Here is a 19,807-nt window from a genome sequence, read left to right as displayed (position 1 = left end):
TTAGGCTAATCTCAAGCGAAGACCTATAGATAAGGGGAAGGGGGTCCCTGAAAGATATAAGGGCTGGGTACAAAAACAGGTCACCTCCTAACAGAAAACACAAGGAACGCTGCAGAAGCAAACTGAAAACAGAAACTGAGGCTAGTGGAACCAGAGGTCCCAGAACTGTACTAATTACACAGAGAGCAAAGCAAGGCTCCAAGCCAGACTTCAAGTGGATTAACACTGTTGTCCAGCAAGGAATGAGAGACAGGTGAAGATTAATAAAGGGTGATACAATCACCTGACCAAAGGCAAACCGAGCACCAGGGGAAAAAGACCAGCAGCCAAAACACTACAAGAAAATGGCGGATAGTCACAAACTGAGCAGATTCCAACAGGGACCTTGCGGGCACTGCAGGATTTTAAACCTTTATGGCGTAATGTGTTACCAATGGTTTTCTTGGTGACTGTGGTCCCAGCTGCCTTTGAGACCATTAACAAGTTCCCTCCGTGTAGTTTTAGGCTGGTCGCTCACCTTCCTCATGATCAAGGATACCCCATGAGGTGAGATTTTGCATGGTGCCCAAGATCGATGTCGATAGACAGTCATTTTGTATTTCTTCCATTTTCTTACTATTACACCAACAGTTGTCTCCTTCTCACCCAGAGTCTTAATTATGGTTTTGTAGCCCATTCCAGCTTTGTGCAGAGCTATGATCTTGTCCCTGGCAATTTTATAAAGCTATTTGGTCTTGCCCATGTTTTAGAGGTTAGAGTCTGATTGATTAATTGAGTCTGTGGACAGGAGTCTTTTATAAGGTGACTAAATAAGGCAGCTGTCTTTAATGCAGGTAGCGAGTTGATTAGGAGGGTTTAACTAGTCTCTAGGAGCCAGAACTCTTAAAGGGAATCTGTCACCCTTTTTTTGGACTATGAGCTGCCGGCATTGACATCAGGGGCTTATCTACGGCATTCTGTAATGCTGTAGATAAGCCCCCGATGTAACCTGAAAGATAAGAAAAACAAATTAGATTATACTCACTGGAGGGGGTGGTCCGGTCCGATTGGTGTCACGGTCTGGTCCGGCGCCTCCCATCTTCATACGATGCTGTCCTCTTCTTCCCTTCCTGTCGTGGCTCTGGCACAGGCACACTGCTCTGCCCTGTTGAGGGCAGAGCAGAGTCCTGCAGTGCGCAGGCGTCGGGAGATGTCTGGCGCCTGCGCACTGCAAGGAGGTCACAATCGGAGGTCACATGCTCAGGTCCTTCTCCAGCTCGGATTGGACCATCAGGAAGGTCAGGAAGGTCCCGGAAGGGCGCGGCTATAAAAGGTTTGCATGGCCGCCCAGCCATGCACTAGTATAGACTGTATTACCAGACTATGAGGAGTGAGTGTTGTATGCATGTATGAATGTCTCTGGTGAATGACTCATTAAGAAACCCCTACCCTTGGTGTGCATGTGTTGTGCAGCCTAGCCTGTTAAGCGCCCAGGCTTAGGTGTAGGTAGAGGCAGAGTCTGAGACTGGCATCAGTGTCCACTGGTGGCTCTGCTCGCCACGATACACGTGCTCGACACTACACCATAGTCAGCGTCTATAGTGGCGTCCACAGGTGCGACACCACGCGCTCAGAAGGTCTAGAGGGACTCTGACCCCGTGTCCTTGGGGCAGAGTTCTGTGACTGCATTCTGTTCGCTCCGTTGCCAAGCTCTGTGAGCTAAACCGGCTCCGGCATTTATGTTCTGCGGTAGTGCGGCTCTGTGAAGCAACAGAGTTCGCCCTGTACACACCAGGTGATGTTAACCCGCGCGTGTTCTTCCTTTATACCGCCATATAGCGTCCGCCATTACCGAGCAGCAGTTACCATCTCTGCACGGTGAACCCCAGGCTGCGATCGCACCTAAACCACTTCTTTATTATTTGGTGTGTTCCGCCAGCCCGTAACATTATACTAGCGCCAGGGTCTGGTTAGTAATGGACTGACGAACAGCGATTGATGCAGTACATCTGGCAGCTGCAGGGTAGGTTGGCGGCTCTTGAGCGTTCAGCCTCAGCTGCGGATGTTACTGCAGTCGCTGTTCAGGCAGCCACGGAGGCTGTCTCCCGTGTGACCACTGCCATCCCTGCCCCGACTTTGTCCCGCCTCCCGCTGCCCGAGAAGTTCTCGGGCAATAGTGCTTCTTGTAGGGGTTTCGTCCAGGGAGTAGAAACCCCTAGATGTCTAGTAGATGTCTGAGGGAGTGCGTCCAGGTTGCCTCCACCGAGGTCCCCGCATATCTTTCCTCGCTCCCCAAACACTATCGACAGTATGCAGACATGTTCTCCAAAAAGGCGGCAGAGACCCTTCCACCGCATCGCCCCTATGACTGTCCTATTGACCTCTTGCCGGGTGCTGAGCCTCCCCGGGGTCGAGTCTATCCCTTATCTCTCCCGGAGACAGAGGCCATGTCTCAATACATCAGGGAGAATCTGGCAAGAGGATTCATTAGGACGTCAGTGTCACCAGCGGGTGCAGGATTCTTCATAGTCCAGAAGAAGAATGGAGAACTGCGTCCCTGCATCGATTACAGGGGTCTTAATGGTATTACCGTTAAGAACAAGTATCCTCTGCCCCTGATATTGGAACTGTTCGATAGACTACTTGGAGCGAGAGTGTTTACTAAACTTGATCTGCGGGGGGCTTACAACCTGATTCTCATCCGTGAGGGGGACGAATGGAAGACGGCCTTTAACACCAGGGACAGGCACTATGAATACCTGTTGATGCCCTTCGGGCTCTGTAATGCTCCTGCCGTCTTCCAAGATTTTGTGAACAACATCTTCCGGGGTATGCCCACCTCCTCAGTTGTAGTCTATCTGGATGATATCCTCATCTACTCTCCAGATATTGACTCCCACCGGAGAGATGTTTGCAAAGTTTTCGACCTTCTACGGGCGAACTCCCTCTATGCCAAGTTGGAGAAGTGTGTGTTTGAGCAGGAGTCCTTGCCTTTCCTGGGCTATATCATCTCGGCCCAGGGATTGGCCATGGATCCTGCCAAACTACAGGCGGTGATGGATTGGCAGGAGCCCCATTCGCTCAATGCGGTGCAGCGCTTTATGGGGTTCATAAATTATCGCCAATTCACTCCCCACTTCTCGACTTTGGTAGCCCCCTTGGTGGCCCTCACCAAGAAGGGTGCACATCCCAAGTGGGGTCAGAACCTGTCTCCGAGGCCTTCTCCTTCATTAGACCCATTTCGTTAGCGCTCCCATTCTACATCGCCCCGATGCAGATAAACCCTTCATTCTGGAGGTGGATACCTCTTCCTTCGGTGCTGGAGCGGTCCTGTTCCAGAAGGACTCCCAAGGTCAGAAGCACCTATGCTTCTTCTTCTCCAAGACCTTCACACCGGCGGAGAGGAATTATTTGTGACGAGGTCAGCTTACGCTGAGTAGACTTTTTCTTTAGAGTGGACTCTCTGGGTCGTGGCACCCACCCACCTAGGGCGAGCTGACCTTGTGAGGAACCACCCCCTATACAGGGAGTGTCAGAGGCAAGACCAAGGGGGTGAGCTACCACGACTGCTGGCACCAGACGACCGGCTCAGGTAGACACTAGGTACGAGTGTCTGACGACAAGGACGTGCAGGAAACAAGACAAGACGTGAGTTCAAGGTATCTTCATTAAGACAAGTTCAGGATAACATTCAGTGCGAAACGTGATAACAAGCAAACACGGCAAGGTGTGTGTGTGGCACGCCAAGGTCCATGGAATAGTACGTGCTAGAAGGCAACCCTGGTTACCGGCAAGGACACGATGGCATCGGACTCCGGACAGCTGGCAGGGATCAGGGCGTCAGGCTGTAGACTTCATGCTTACGATCTCTGGCAGTGATGGCAGGTTCCGGGAATCCAGCAGGCAAACCAGGGTACAGGCAAGGAGGCACAACAGATCTCCAGACATGGTGCATGTTAGGGAACACGCCGAGGTCCAAGGCAAGATTCCAGGCAGGGTGCGTGCTAGGGGCACACCAGGGTCCAGGGCAAGGTGCAAGGAAGGTGCGTGTGTAGGGACACGCCAGGTTCAATGTGCAAAGTATGATGCGTGTGTAGGGGACACGCCAGGGATCAAAGTTCAACATACAAGACAGGATGCGTGTGTAGAGACACGCCAAGGCACAAGGGACAAGACAGAGTCCTGCGCGTGCAGAGGGCGCACCAGGGTCATAGTTCAAGGCAGAGTCCTGCGCGTGCAGAGGGGCACGCCAGGGTCAGGGTTCAAGGCAGAGTCCTGCGCGTGTAGAGAGACACGCCAGGGTCAGGGTTCAAGGCAGAGTCCTGCGCGTGCAGAGGGGCACGCCAGGGTCAAGGTTCAAGGCAGAATCCTGCACGTGCAGAGAGGCACGCCAGGGTCCGGGTACAAGGCAAAGTCCTGCGCATGCAGAGGGGCACGCCAGGGTCAGGGTTCAAGCATAGTCCTGCGCGTGTAGAGAGACATGCCAGGGTTCAAGGCAGAGTCCTGAGCGTTTAGAGAGACACGCCAGGGTTCAAGGCAGAGTCCTGCGCATGCAGAGGGGCACGCCAGGGTCAAGGTTCAAGGCAGAATCCTGCGTGTGCAGAGAGGCATGCCAGGGTCAGGGTACAGACTAGGACCTGTACGTGCTAGAGGGCACGACAGGGTACATGGCTAGACCTGCGCATACTTTTACAGAAGCACGGGGAGGTATGCCACGGGGCAGGTGAGGGCCTGCGCATGCTAAGAGAAGGACGGAGAGCACAGTGCAGAGACAGCGTGAGTGCAAGGAAGCACCGAGAGCACGGCTGGGGCACTGGCTAGCTGGACAGGCTGCAGCAGAAACAGGCGGGTAAGACTCCAGCGAACCTGACTGGGGCATAGCAGGTGACACAGCTGTCACTGACCGACGGGCACGGCTAGGGCAGGCACGGCTGAGGCACAAGCAGGAGGCTAGGAAGGCCAGGCGCATGCAAAGGGCACACGAAGAAACAAGGCAAGGCAAAGCAAGAAACAAGGCAAGACAGGGTACAGAACACGGTGCGGAGCATAGGCCGAAGCCCAGAGCCGGGTCAAGGGAGCACCTTGAGAATAGACATGGAAATGTGCAAGAGAGCACCATAGGACAAAGTACGGAAAACCAGGCAGAGGCAAAAAACATGAGAAGTACTACAAGGCTCAGAATAGCAAAGACTAGACATGGTGAAACAGGCTAAGGCAGAGAACAGCGGAAGTACTACAAGGCAAAGCAAGGCAAGGACAAACATGGCACAAGAGACAACGCAAGACATGGCATGAATCAAGAGGCAGAGTACAAGCACAGAGCGTGTGCAGAGACGCACTACAGAGCAGAGTGCAGGGGCACAATACAGGGATCGACCGAGCAGACCAAGCAGCCATGCAGGGAAGCAACACGATCCGAGTGTATATGGGTCGGGGAAAAACATTGGACCGCACTCAGATGATATTTGAGTGTGGTCTGATTTTCACAGACTGATAAAATGGAGTAGATTGAGAAACTTTTTTTTCGTTTCCACCTCCGAGAAAAACTGATGTCACTCTATTCAAACTCCGATCAGAGTCTGATCAGAATATTCGGACCATTTTCCCAGATGGAGAGAAAACAGTCATGTGCACCTACCCTTACCCCTGGTCTGGTCAGAAGAATCACACAGGAGAAGAGAAGTTTGAGTGCTACATACCTTCCCCCTACTTCAAAAGCATCATGAATATACCTAGAACGCATGTTTTTAAATCATAATCAAACCCATTATCTGAAACTAAAATACTATATTCTAAATAATACCTTTTATTTCCTGCATATAGGTGAAGATTGCCAAGTTCATGAAGAGCCTGAGCTTTAAGTCCTTGCTGTCTGTCTGAATGAAGGATTTCTAATACACAATTGGAAAAAAAGAATTAGTTTTTGAAGTTTTTTTTAGATTCTAACATTCTTTAGATTATAAATGGGCCCATGGGGTATTAAAATAAGAAAAGAATATATACGCACCTACCATACCCCCATTATTTTGCCCCACAGCTGCTGGTGTCTCACGCCAGTCTCCTGGCTTCCTCTCTTGGTGTGAGGCTTCATCTTCTCTTCAAGCCAAAAATTAGATTGTTTCTGATAATTTGGACAGAATTAGTATTCTGGAAATCTAAAAGTAAACACCGGTGCTCCACCTAATGCAAACTAGAGCTGCAGGCGCTGGGACATCCTCTGTGCTGGTGGCTGTCTTTTGTTCTCCTCCTGAGAATTAGTATTTTGCAACCGATCAGGTCCAATTATTTCCTGCAGCAATCAAGTGACGTCCCCCACCGAAAGAGGAGACCAGCTGACCAGCAGGGATCAATAGCAACAGGGCGGTGGAAAGGAGGGGGTCCAATAGATGAATATATATTCTTTTTTCTTCAACGATCCCCATTGACCAATTTTAATATAAAAATAGTGGACAAACCTTTTAAAGCATTTTAATAGCAATAAAATATGTATGCATAATTAGCAAGTATGACCATACACAGAATTGCAGAGAAAAAATCCTTATAGCATACTATTACCTATTTACAGTATTTAGTTTATTAAGGTTAAAAATATGGATGCGGGGGAGTAGGTTCTGTGACGGATAATGGCCGTTTTGCGTATTCCTTACCCTTCAATGGGTCCAGGTACGAGAAACGGTTGTCGTCCACCACAGAACCGACTCCCCCACATCCACATTTTTAATCCTAATTAACTAAATAAATAAGATTTTTTTACCGGATAACAGAGTGCCACCTCTTCACTTCTTTGTTTGGATCCTGCTTAACTATATAGTTATAACTTATATCTTAAGCTTTCTGATGTATTGTGAACATACCTAAAAGACTTGTATAGTTCACAAATATAGTTAGGCAGAACTCATTTTCTGAAATCCTTTTTTGCATCCTTTTGATTGGACAGCGCTTACTTGGAAGTGTTTTCTCCCATCAGGTATTTTTAAGAACCTGAAGGGTGAATAAAAATGCTGGAAAGACTGTGCAGGAAGTCGCTTTACAATAGAAATTAATAAATACAGTCTTAAGTTTTTTTTAGGCTTTTTTTTTTTTTTAACAAACTTGCTCCAAAAATTTCCTCCAAAAAACGCACAAACTGTCACAATGCATTACAGTTCCTGATACATGGAGAGGTGGGGATAATCTAAATGCCAACAAAATAATACTAATAAAGAAAATTAAAGCTACTCCAGTAAGATGAAAGTTATTACCTATACCATGAGACCCCCACCAATTTCTGGAACAGGGAACTTCTGTCACCCATTTGATTGGCATAGCCATTTAACATGTCCAGTCTTGCTCCTTTCATTCACTATGGACACGTGAAGACATCTGATTAAAGCGTTACCATATGAATGGGTAATAATTTCTTCTTGTTGGAGTACCTTGTAAAGGCTGATTTCATACCATGACTGTGGTGTGATGTGGGTGAATATGTTGGGAAAATTCTTAATGTATACACTGCTGTGCTTATAGACTTAAAGAGAATTTGTCAGCAGGTTTCTGCTACATCATCTGAGAGCAGAATAATGTAGGCAAAGAGAAGATGAATTCAGCGATGTATCACTTAGATTACATGGGTGCAGCCCTTCTGACACAATCAGAGCTTTTAGATTTAGCAATACAGCAAAGCTGAGAAAGCTAGTCCCTCCCACACCAGGCTGTTATGATTGAGTCACCGTAGGAGGCAAAAACAGAAATGCTAGCTAAGTCCCGAAAACCAGAGAAGTTGGCAACTATCAGATTGCAGACCCCTGAACCCATTAACACAACTAGCAGTAGCCGTGGGGAGTTCCTACGATGACCTAGACCCCTCGATCACAGCCGGAGAGATACATAGGCCCAAAGAAGGAAAGGGGAAATCCAACTGCCCCAGAGCAGACCCCAAAGCAATAGGCAGCCCCCCACATACAAATACGGTGAAGCAAGATGAAAACACTTACACAGACAGAAAGACAGGCCGAGCAAAGACGGGGCCCAAAAACTACCTAGACAGGAACGGATAGGAAGGCTGCTGTCTGCAATCTGCCAAAACCCTATCAGAGACAAAAGCCAACAAGCTGATATAAAAATGGCCCTGAAGCAACTAAGCTTCAAAAACTTAATCAGCACTCAGGTACTTTCAGAAGACAGAGCTCACGGAACACTGCACACTCCAGCAGGGAGTGGCAGAATCCAAAAAGCAAGAAAAACAAAAACAAATCTTAGATGCAAAAAGGCAAAACAGAAAACTTAGCTTTAGGAGAGCAGGAATCAGACTGGTGTCCAAGAGTCCACAGAGAAATCACCCGCAGAGCAGAAAGGGCGTAGGCTGCCTTAAATCCAGTCAGTGACTCCACTCAGCCAATCATCTTCATTAGTCCCAGGTGCCTGATAATCAGGCTCACTACCTTCCTTCACTAGAATAGGGAGTTCACCAGGCCTCAGTGACGGAGGGGAAAATGAACTCACAACAGTACCCCCCCCTTGAGGAGGGGTCACCGAACCCTCAACAACGCTACCAGGGTGATCAGGGTGAGCCCGATGAAAGGCACGCACCAATCTTTTGGCATGAATATCAGAGGCAGAGACCCAGGAATTATCCTCCTGACCATAACCCTTCCACTTAACCAAATACTGGAGTCTCCGTCTAGCCAGACGGGAATCCAGAATTTTCTCTACCTCATATTCCAAGTTACCTTCAACCAATACAGGGTCCGGAGGTGCCACCTCAGGCACAACTGGCTCAACAAACCTCTTCAACAAGGACTTATGGAACACATTATGGATCTTAAATGTGACAGGAAGAGCCAAACGAAAAGAGACCGGATTAATAATCTCCAAAATCTTGTAAGGTCCAATAAATCTAGGCTTAAACTTAGGAGAAGCCACCTTCATAGCAATATTTTTTGATGATAACCACACCATATCACCAATCTTAAACTGGGGACCAATGGTCCTATGTCGATTGGAAAACCGCTGGGCCTTTTCCTGGGAGAGAGATAACTTATCCACCACTTGGTCCCAGATCTGGTGCATTCTCTCCACCACAGTGTCAACACCTGGGCAGGCAGAAGGCTCCACCTGCCCTGAAGAAAATCGAGGGTGAAAACCAAAGTTACAAAAAAAAGGTGACATCAAAGTGGCAGAACTAGCTCTATTATTTAAAGCAAATTCGGCCAAGGGCAAAAATGAAACCCAATCATCCTGATCAGCGGAAATAAAACATCTCAAATACGACTCCAAGGTCTGGTTTGTTCTCTCTGTCTGCCCATTGGTCTGAGGGTGAAAAGCAGAGGAGAAGGACAACTGAATTCCCAACTTGGAACAGAACGTCCTCCAAAATTTAGACACAAATTGAACTCCTCTGTCAGATACAATGTTCTCAGGAATCCCGTGCAAGCGAACCACCTGTTGCAAAAACAGAGGCACCAACTCAGAGGAAGATGGCAACTTAGGGAGTGGTACAAGATGAACCATCTTAGAGAACCTATCACAAATCACCCAAATAACAGTCATTCTTTGAGAGACCGGCATATCAGAGATGAAATCCATTGAAATATGGGTCCATGGCCTCCTGGGGACCAGCAAAGGCATCAACAACCCACTAGAGCGAGAACAAGATTTAGACCGGGAGCAAGTCCCACAGGACTGCACAAAACTCCTGACATCATGAGACAAGGTGGGCCACCAAAAAGAGCGACTCACCAGATCTCTAGTACCAAAAATACCTGGATGACCAGTCAATGCAGAACAATGAACTTCAAACATCACTCTCTTCTTCCACTGGTCAGGAACATACAACTTTCCACTGGGGCAACGCTCAGGTTTGTCCTCCTGGAACTCTTGCAGAGCAAGTCTCAAATTGGGCGAGATGGCAGAAAGAACTACCCCTTCGCCTAAGATGGTGGCAGGCTTGGTCACCACAGGAGAATCAGCAAAGAAACTCCTAGAGAGGGCGTCTGCCTTGACATTCTTAGTTCCAGGAAGGAAAGAGACCACAAAATCAAAACGTGTAAAAAACAAGGCCCACCTAGCCTGTCTAGGGTTCAAGCGTTTAGCCGACTCTAGGTAAATCAAATTTTTGTGGTCAGTGAGGACCACAACTTGATGTTTGGCTCCCTCCAACCAATGTCTCCACTCCTCAAATGCCCATTTCATGGCCAACAGTTCCCGATTCCCCACATCATAGTTACGTTCAGATGAAGAGAACTTACGGGAAAAGAAAGCACAGGGATTCATTTTAGATGTTACCGGATCCTTTTGAGACAACACCGCTCCTGCACCAATCTCAGAAGCATCCACCTCTACCTGGAACGGGAGTGAGACATCAGGTTGCCGCAGAACCGGGGCGGAGGTAAATCTACGCTTCAGCTCCTGAAAGGAAGCAACTGCCTCCGGAGACCAATTCAACACATCCGCACCCTTCCTGGTCAGGTCAGTCAATGGTTTGGCAATACTAGAAAATTTTGCTATAAATTTCCGATAAAAATTAGCAAAACCCAAAAACTTCTGGAGGGCCTTCAAAGAAGTGGGCTGAACCCAATCATAAATGGCCTGTACCTTGGCCGGGATCATTTCAATAGTTGACGGAGACAAAATAAATCCCAAAAAAGAAATTCTCTGTACTCCAAAAAGGCATTTTGATCCTTTGACATACAGAGAATTCTCTCTCAAGATCCGGAACACAGTCCGAATATGTTCCACATGAGAATCCCAATCCTTGGAGAAGATCAAAATATCATCCAGATAGATAATCAAAAATTTATCGACAAAGTCTCGGAAAATATCGTTCATGAAGCACTGGAAGACAGAAGGGGCATTAGTGAGCCCAAAAGGCATCACCAGGTACTCAAAATGTCCCTCCGGAGTATTAAACGCCGTCTTCCATTCATCCCCCTGCTTAATGCGGATAAGATTATACGCCCCCCTGAGGTCAAGCTTGGTAAACCAGCAAGCACCTCTGACTCTAGAGAATAGATCCGAAATCAGGGGTAACGGATCCTGATATTTAATAGTAATTTTATTGAGGGCACGATAATCAATACAAGGCCTTAAAGAACCATCCTTCTTGGCCACAAAAACCGGCACCTAAGGGTGAAGAGGATGGTCTAATATGACCCTTCTCCAACGCCTCCTTAATATAGGACCGCATAGCCTCGTGCTCGGGTACAGATAAATTGAAGCGCCGACCCTTAGGAAATTTACACCCCGGGTTTAGTTCAATTGCACAGTCATAACTCCTATGAGGAGGCAAGGACGCAGACTCATTCTCACTAAATACATCATAGTAGTCCGCCAAATAGTCAGGAACCTCATGCGACTGAGGAGAGGTGGAAAAAACCGGAGCTTCACTAAAGGTACACCGGCAACCCCAACTCACCACAGACACAGACTTCCAATCCAAAACTGGATTATGAATCTGCAACCAGGGAAACCCCAGAACAACGGCATCATGCAGACCATGCAACACAAAAAATCTGCAATTTTCTTGGTGGTCTGGGGCGACCCGCATGACCAACTGGGTCCAAAACTGAGGTTTATTTTTAGCCAGAGGGGTAGCATCAATCCCCCTCAAAGGGATAGGCGTCTGCACAGGTGTCAACGGAAATCCACAACGTTTAGCAAAATCCAAGTCCATTAGGTTTAGCGCTGCTCCCGAATCCACAAAAGCCTTGGCGGAAAATGTGGACAGGGAACAGATCAGAGTAATCGCCAAAAGAAACTTAGGCTGAACCCCACCAACAGAAAACGTGTGTGCAAAGCGTTTCTCACGTTTAGGACAAACAGAAATAACATGTGAGGCATCTCCACAGAAAAAACACAGCTTATTACGCCTTCTGAATTCCTGACGTTGCGCCTTAGACAAAACTCTATCACATTGCATAGGTTCAGACGTCTGTTGAACCGGTGGCAACACCTCTCGTGTAATCCTGCGTTCACGTAAACGCCGATCAACCTGAATGGCTAAAGACATAGAATCGTCCAGACCAGAGGGAACAGGAAATCCTACCATAGTATCTTTTACGGCTTCTGACAAACCCTTCCGAAAGAGAGCAGCCAAGGCACTATCATTCCAGGTAGTAAGGACCGCCCACTTTCGGAACTTTTGACAGTACAGCTCTGCAGATTCTCGACCCTGGTTCAATGCTAACAGGGTCTTTTCAGCCTGATCAATAGCATTAGGTTCGTCGTACAGCAACCCCAAGGCTTGAAAAAATGCGTTCACATTAGTCAGAATATGGTCATCTGGTTTCAAAGAAAACGCCCAATCCTGTGGATCGCCGCTCAGCAAAGAGATGACAATTTTAACCTGCTGTGCGGGGCTCCCTGACGAGTTAGGCTTCAAAGCAAAAAATAATTTACAATTGTTTTTGAAACTCAAAAATTTAGATCGATCCCCAAAAAATACATCAGGTGTGGGGATCTTTGGTTAAACAGCATGTGAACAAGCAAGATAGGCGGAAATTCCTTGCACTTCAGCAGCGAGCTGCTCCACACGATCAGACACTTGCTTTATCTCCATTGAGAGAAAAAAAAAATTCCCCCTACGGCCTCAGAGATATAGAGGAAAGAATATACACACACTTTTTTTTTTTTTTTTTTTTTTTTTAAACACAATTCTTTCCTGCTATTGAGTACCCCAGGATCTGCGGTTTGGCGGGTGATTCTGTTATGATTGAGTCACCGTAGGAGGCAAAAACAGAAATGCTAGCTAAGTCCTGAAAACCAGAGAAGTTGGCAACTATCAGATTGCAGACCCCTGAACCCATCAACACAACTAGCAGTAGCCGTGGGGGGTTCCTACGATGACCTAGACCCCTCGATCACAGCCGGAGAGATACATAGGCCCAAAGAAGGAAAGGGGAAATCCAACTGCCCCAGAGCAGACCCCAAAGCAATAGGCAGCCCCCCACATACAATGACTGTGAAGCAAGATGAAAACACTTACACAGACAGAAAGACAGGCCGAGCAAAGACGGGGCCCAAAAACTACCTAGACAGGAACGGATAGGAAGGCTGCTGTCTGCAATCTGCCAAAACCCTATCAGAGACAAAATCCAACAAGCTGATATAAAAATGGCCCTGAAGCAACTAAGCTTCAAAAACTAAATCAGCACTCAGGTACTTTCAGAAGACAGAGCTCACGGAACACTGCACACTCCAGCAGGGAGTGGCAGAATCCAAAAAGCAAGAAAAACAAAAACAAATCTTAGATGCAAAAAGGCAAAACAGAAAACTTAGCTTTAGGAGAGCAGGAATCAGACTGGTGTCCAAGAGTCCACAGAGAAATCACCCTCAGGGCAGAAAGGGCGTAGGCTGCCTTAAATCCAGTCAGTGACTCCACTCAGCCAATCGTCTTCATTAGTCCCAGGTGCCTGATAATCAGGCTCACTACCTTCCTTCACTAGAATAGGGAGTTCACCAGGCCTCAGTGACGGAGGGGAAAATGAACTCACAACACCAGGCTCTATATGTACAAAACCCATAGACAGTGAGGTGCTTGGTTACCGGACTAGCCGGGGAATGTTAATCTCTTAGTGATAAATCCTTCACAGTTATTAAACAACAGCACACACTTTGACAAATGACACATCCCTGAAATCTGTGTCCCAGTCTCTATCTCCTGCTATCTTCAGATTACCTAGCAAAAATCAGCTGACTGATTCCCTTTAAATGGTCATATGTACACCAGTGGGGTATGCTTTTGGGATGTGTTTAGTCAATATAAGTCAGGAAACTTGAAAGCCCAATTGTATTGAAAAATAAAGATGACTATACTTTTCAGTGCACATTGAATATCTTTGGGGCTTTTTCTCTAAGGCGATTTCTACTTGGTCTTTTGGTTTCTATTGACAAAGCTGTGTTAAAACAATAAAAACAAACAGGACTCACTCTCCCCAGACCCTGCTCTCCGCCACTGCTTCAGTCTCTATGCAATGGCTGTAGCAGTCGCATCATAACAATAGCGCACATCACCACTGCAGAAAATCAGCTTGTGCCGCCTACATTGGCACAGTCGTTGTTGTCTGCAGCATTGATGTGTGCTGTAGTAGTTATATTGCAGCTACTGCCAGTACAAAGTGACCACAGCAGCGGCAGGGAGTTGATGAAGACCAACACAGACCGGAAGTGGAAGACCCCTTTAATATTGGCTTTGTGTATGTAGCTTGTATTAAAGACCATCTTTGGGTGGTTTTGCAGGAATTTAGTAGGCAAAGTAGAGCCATAAATCATACTTTTGGTACACTTTGTTTTGCAAAATAAAAGAAAAATGTACAAACAGTTGTATATCCCCGTACCTAATGGCATATGCTAATTTTCGGCAATATGCATATTACGTAAAATGACAAATGAAACCATGTTCTGCTTGTTATCCCACTATATATTTTTCGATAGGACCTTTCATTATTATGTTAACCTACCATTGTGTCTGCTTTGAAATAAATTTGCAAATAAATGGATTGTCAGTGTAAGATAAATGATGTATTGGCAAGTGCACGGCACACAACGACAGGCCACAGTGTCTGGGCTCACAAAGTACAGCCCTGGATGCGAAGCACAATTATTTAGCAACGATGAAATGAAGGATTTAATGAGTGGTAACTCTGTAAGCCCACATGCATACTAATCTTTCCCGCAGGTAACAGGATGTGTTGATTGATGCTCCTCCTGCACATCTTCATCACGGTGATTAAATTAACTTGATATATTTGGGAAAATTTTGCTGTCGCTGTCCAGCTTTTCAATACTTATCGGATGTTGAAGGCATTAATCCCCAACCCACAGATTAATTGATCTGAGACTGTGGCTTATTATCAGTCAAAAAACAAATGCCTTACCAATAGTCTTGTCATAGGACGCTATAACAAGTGAAAGGTGTGACGGAGGGATTGCCTTGCTTTCAACAGAGCCCACAGAGAGAAACTCTTCTTCTGACAAATCTGGGGGACCTGGGCGGTGTGCCTGCAATGCACCGGCAGAAAAAAAAACTTTTCCAGGGGACAGTTGTGGACTGCTATGGTTGTCTAGTGAATTTAACACTGGAAAAAAAAAAGAATCAAATAAACACCTCAATTTGCAAGGAAAGACATGAATATGGAAATATATAAACTTTATCTAGTTACTTATTTATCATACACACTAAGGCTACGTTGCGTTTTTCCTGCTTTTTAATGCAAACTTTAAGCTGCGTTTTACAGTTCCAGCAAAAGTTGAGACTTCAGAGATCTCATGCACATACATTGTTTTTTTTTCCCTGACAAAATTGGAAAAGGTTTTTGAAAAATTCAGCATGCCAATTCTTTCAGCGTTTTTGCAGTGTTTTTTTCACCCATGAGTAGGGGCAAAAAGCACCAAAAATGCAGATATCAGGTTTTGCTGCGTTTTTTAGTGAAAAAAGCACAAGTTTAAACCATAATGTCTCGGTCTTCCCAAATGAGAGTATTAGTATAGTTTAAATTAGTGATGTGTGTAAAGTTAACTTTGGCCGACCAAGGTGCAAAATGGAACAAAAGTGTGAAAGTGCACAGTGTCCAATAGACTCAATGCTCTGTCAATGTTTTAGGTAAAGTATTACCGACCAGAGCAACTCCCCCCCGCTGTTACATTTGTAATTATGTATTTTTTCATAAACTTTTTTGTACAGAGTAGTCACTATTTTTTCAGATATAAATTTTTTTTTACACTAAATAATGTGGTCAAATTGCCATTTTTTTCCAAAACGATTTTATGGTTTCACATATGTCTTGCATTGGTGACCAAACAACCTACATTGTTCATGCTTCTGTGGTGGAAGCAAAACTAAATTTTGGAATCCTGAAAAATGCACCAAAAAATGCAGCAAAAATGCAACGTATGAATGCAGCCTTATATAGTGCCTTCATATTGTGCAGCGCCTTACAGTCACTATCCCCAGTAGGGCTCACAATCTACATTTCCTGCCAGTATGTCTTTGAAATGACGGAGGAAACCACAAGCAAACTCATTGCAGCTATTTATTCAAAAAAAGGGACGGTCAAAAGTAAATCACACTTCCTATCAGGGATCCCAAAAAGAAAACGGAAGTCAAGGGCGAACTAATATATGCGGTAAAAGAGAAAAAAATGTAGACAATTAATGAACAATAAAATAAAATGAGAAGAGTCATGGAGTGCCACATGACTAGGAACACAAGAGGTCTACAGGCTACAATACATACAGTATGTGAAAGGCACAGGGGAAGGGAAAAGATATCCAGTGGTACAAAACAAACCATGGAGCAAAAGAACTGGTAAGACAGAGATACAAAACTAATAAGATGCTACATTACAGGTGCTCAAATAACATGGAAGAAATCCTAGGTAACGTAACAGAACTGTAGCCCAGTGATCCAGCAGTTCATTCTGTATAGTACATTGTTAGTAAACCCCTAAATAGGTAAGGATAGAGTACATCATACATCATACAAGCAGTCACTCAGGATACTAAAGTAAGATGCACAGTAAAAAAAAAATGTAGACTAATAGATGCAAATGGCCAGGTAAATACAGTACATTAGGCACTTTGCCTCTATTAGTCTATGGGGTTTTTTTTACTGTGCATTTTACTTTTGCCACCTGAAGGCCTGCTTGTATGATATATGATATGGTCATGATTAAGAGCTAGTGTAGCTCGAAATGCGTCAACCGTTATGTTTTTAAAATTTTTGCTTTTCATGTTTTAAATCTACTAATAAATGTAAAGTTTTATGACTTTTGCGATTGCTGGATTTTTCCATTTTCTTCACGGTTCATTTACTCAGGAAACCAGCCTGAAGTCTCGGTGCACCGCAGCCCTATTCCAGGAATTTCTCAACCCGGTGAGCTGATGGTTGCTCCATTGTGTTTTTCTAATTAGATGCGCCTGGATAGCCATAACTAGAACCAGGCCATGTGTTCACTGGTCAGTCACTGGGGAAGCTGAGCAATGTGGGTTGTGTTGGAGCCGGAGAGACAAGCCAGAGTCTCACTGAGAGGAGACTGCACAGGTTGTGTGCACCAAACTGCAAGTAACACTGGTTGCCATCGTCAATAGACATTATGTGTGACCCAGTTGGGACTAGTTCAACCGAGTCTGAGTCACTAGTGAATGTGATCTCACTGAACGTAAAGCAGGACCTGAATTGTTGTCTGGATTTGACCCTGTCATTGCATTGCATTCATTGGAAAAGGACTGTAATTTTTTTATACCGGAAAAGGGCTGTTTTCATTTAAAGTTTATGGAGATCAATAAATGTCTTGCTGCTTTTGACACAAGAATCCAAAGCCTTTGTGAACTCTAGTGCCTACCTGAGACACTCTACAATATATTCTACTATACATACAGTCATAGCCGTACGTGTTGGCACCCTTTAAATTGTTCCAGAAAATGAAGTATGACTGTACATTCCAAATTATTATGGAAATTGGATTTAAGTGTCATAAAGATGTAATTTTTTGCCTTTCAAATAAACTCATGGATGGTATTGTGTGTCAGAGCTCTTTGGCTCACTGAAATTAATCTCAAGAACCTGTAATTATTAGTTTGCCAGGTAAAAGAAAACTACTTAAATAAGCTTTCCCATCAAAATTTGTATCCTCTTAACCCCTACACGACCTTGGGATTTTCCGTTTTTGTGTTTTCATTTTTTGCTCCCCTTCTTCCCAGAGCCGTAACGTTTTATTTTTCCATCAACATGGCCTTGTGAGGGCTTGTTTTTCTGAGGAGCAAGTTGTACCTTTCAATAACACCATTGAGATTACCATATAGTTTACTGAAAAATGGGGAAAAAAATTACAAGTGAGGTGAAATTGCAATAAAAAGTGCAATTGCACAATAGTTTATTGTTTATTTTTTTACCATGTTCACTAAATGCTGAAATTGACTTGCCATTACGATTCTCCAGGGCATTTCGAATACACAGATACGAAACATACATAGGTTCTTTTTTTTATTTAACCCCTTAGCAACCAAACCAATTTTGACCTTAATTACTAGGCCAATTTTTACAATTCTGACCACTGTGACTTTATGAAGTTTTAGCTCTGGAACAATTCAACAGATTCCAATATTTCTGAGATTGTTTTTTTCATGACATATTGTACTTACTGTTAGTGGTAAAATTTCTTCGATATGACTTTCGTTTATTTATATAAAAAAGCGGAAATTTGCCAAAAATTTTGAAAATTCTGTATTTTTTGTGCCCTTAAATCAGAGAGTCGTGTCACACAATGTAATTAATAAATAACATTTCCGACATATCAACTTTACATCAGCACAATGTTGGAAACACAATTTTTTTTTTTTTGTTAGGACATTGTAAGGGTTAAAAGTTGACCAGCGATTTCTCATTTTTTCCAACAAAAGTTACAAAACCATTTTTTTAGGGACCACATCACATTTGAAAAGACTTTGGAGAGTCAATATGACAGAAAATACCCAAAAGTGACACCATTATAAAAACTACACCCCTCAAGGAGCACAAAACCATATTCAAGAAGTTTACTAACTTTTCAGGTGCTTCACGAAAACTAAAGCAATGTGGAAGGAAAAAAACATTTAACTTTTTTCACAAAAAAATTAATTTAGACCCAAACTTTTTTATTTTCACAAGGGTATCAGGATAAAATAGACTACAAAACTTGTTGCTCAATTTCTCCTCCTGAGTACGCTGATACCCCGTATGTGGGGGAAAGCCACTGTTTGGGTGCATAGCAGGGCTCAGAAGGAAGAGAACACGGTTTGACTTTTTAAATGAAAAATTGTCTGGAATCAGTGGTGGATACCATGTCACGTTTGGAGACCCCCTAATGTGCCTAAACAGTGGAAACACCCCAGTTCTAACTCAAACGCTAACACAGCTCTAACCCCAACTCTAACACACCCCTAACCCAAATCCCAACCCTAATCCCAACCAAAACCCCAACACAACCCTAAACCCAACCCCACCTTAACCCCAACACAACCCTAACACAACTCTAACCACAACCCAAACTGAAACACAACCCTAGCTGCAATACAACCCCAACACCACCTTAACGTCAACACCACCTTAACCCCAACACCACCCTAACCCCAGCACCACAACTGTAACCCCAACACAGCTGTAACCCAAATACAACCGTAACCCCAACACAACCCTAACACAACTCTAACCGCAACCCAAACTGCAACACAACCCTAGCTGCAATACAACCCTAACCCCAACACAAGCCTAATATACACAACCCTAACCCCAACACAACCCTAACCCTATGCCCATCCCTATCTCTAGCCCCAACCCTAACCCTAACTGCAGAGAATGAAAAAAAATACAATTTTTTTATTTTATTATTTTTATTTAACTAAGGGGGTGACAAAGGAGGGGTTGATTTACTATTTTTTTTTTATTTTGTTCACTGTCACTGTAATAGGGTCTATCACAGTGATCAAAATAAACCAACAGGAAAAATCTCCGATTGTTGCCAGATACTATCTGGAAGATCTCTGCAAGCGCACTGCGCATGTGCCCGCCATTTTCTTCCAGTAAGATGATGTGGAGGGCTGGGGGACAAAGCAGGAGGGCCTCTGGGATAGCGGAGGTACTGGGGGCTTGGAGGACCCCATTTATCTCTCCTCTGAAATGCTAGATTATATCAGAGAAGAGACAAATGAATGGATAATCAGCCTTTTTTTGTGATCGTCGTTATTCACCGAATTCATTTGTCTCTCCTCTGATCATGTGACTGGGGATGGTAAAAACCGACCCGAATCATGTTCCTTGGGGTCTCAGCTACCCCTGGTAGCCGAGACCCCGAATATTTTCGATGGGGGGCACTAT

General features: G+C 44.9%; 1 protein-coding gene across 5 annotated transcripts in view; it reads right to left on the bottom strand.

The window, feature by feature from the left end:
• The window catches only part of CFAP54 (cilia and flagella associated protein 54), a 703,284-nt gene that overhangs the window by 228,304 nt on the left and 455,173 nt on the right, over positions 1-19,807 (bottom strand). For all 5 annotated transcript variants that reach the window (XM_073556932.1, XM_073556934.1, XM_073556933.1 and 2 more), the window contains exons 42-43: positions 14,832-15,032; positions 5,783-5,870 (exon numbers count right to left, since the gene is read on the bottom strand). In XM_073556932.1, the coding sequence (XP_073413033.1) occupies positions 5,783-5,870; positions 14,832-15,032 (289 nt within the window). The remainder of the gene's footprint in view (positions 1-5,782; positions 5,871-14,831; positions 15,033-19,807) is intronic.

The sequence above is a fragment of the Dendrobates tinctorius genome, unplaced genomic scaffold, assembly GCF_039654945.1.
Source record: "Dendrobates tinctorius isolate UK_male_01 unplaced genomic scaffold, ASM3965494v1 ptg000241l, whole genome shotgun sequence".
NCBI lineage: Eukaryota > Metazoa > Chordata > Amphibia > Anura > Dendrobatidae > Dendrobates > Dendrobates tinctorius.
This window is presented reverse-complemented; position numbering and strand designations above follow the sequence as displayed.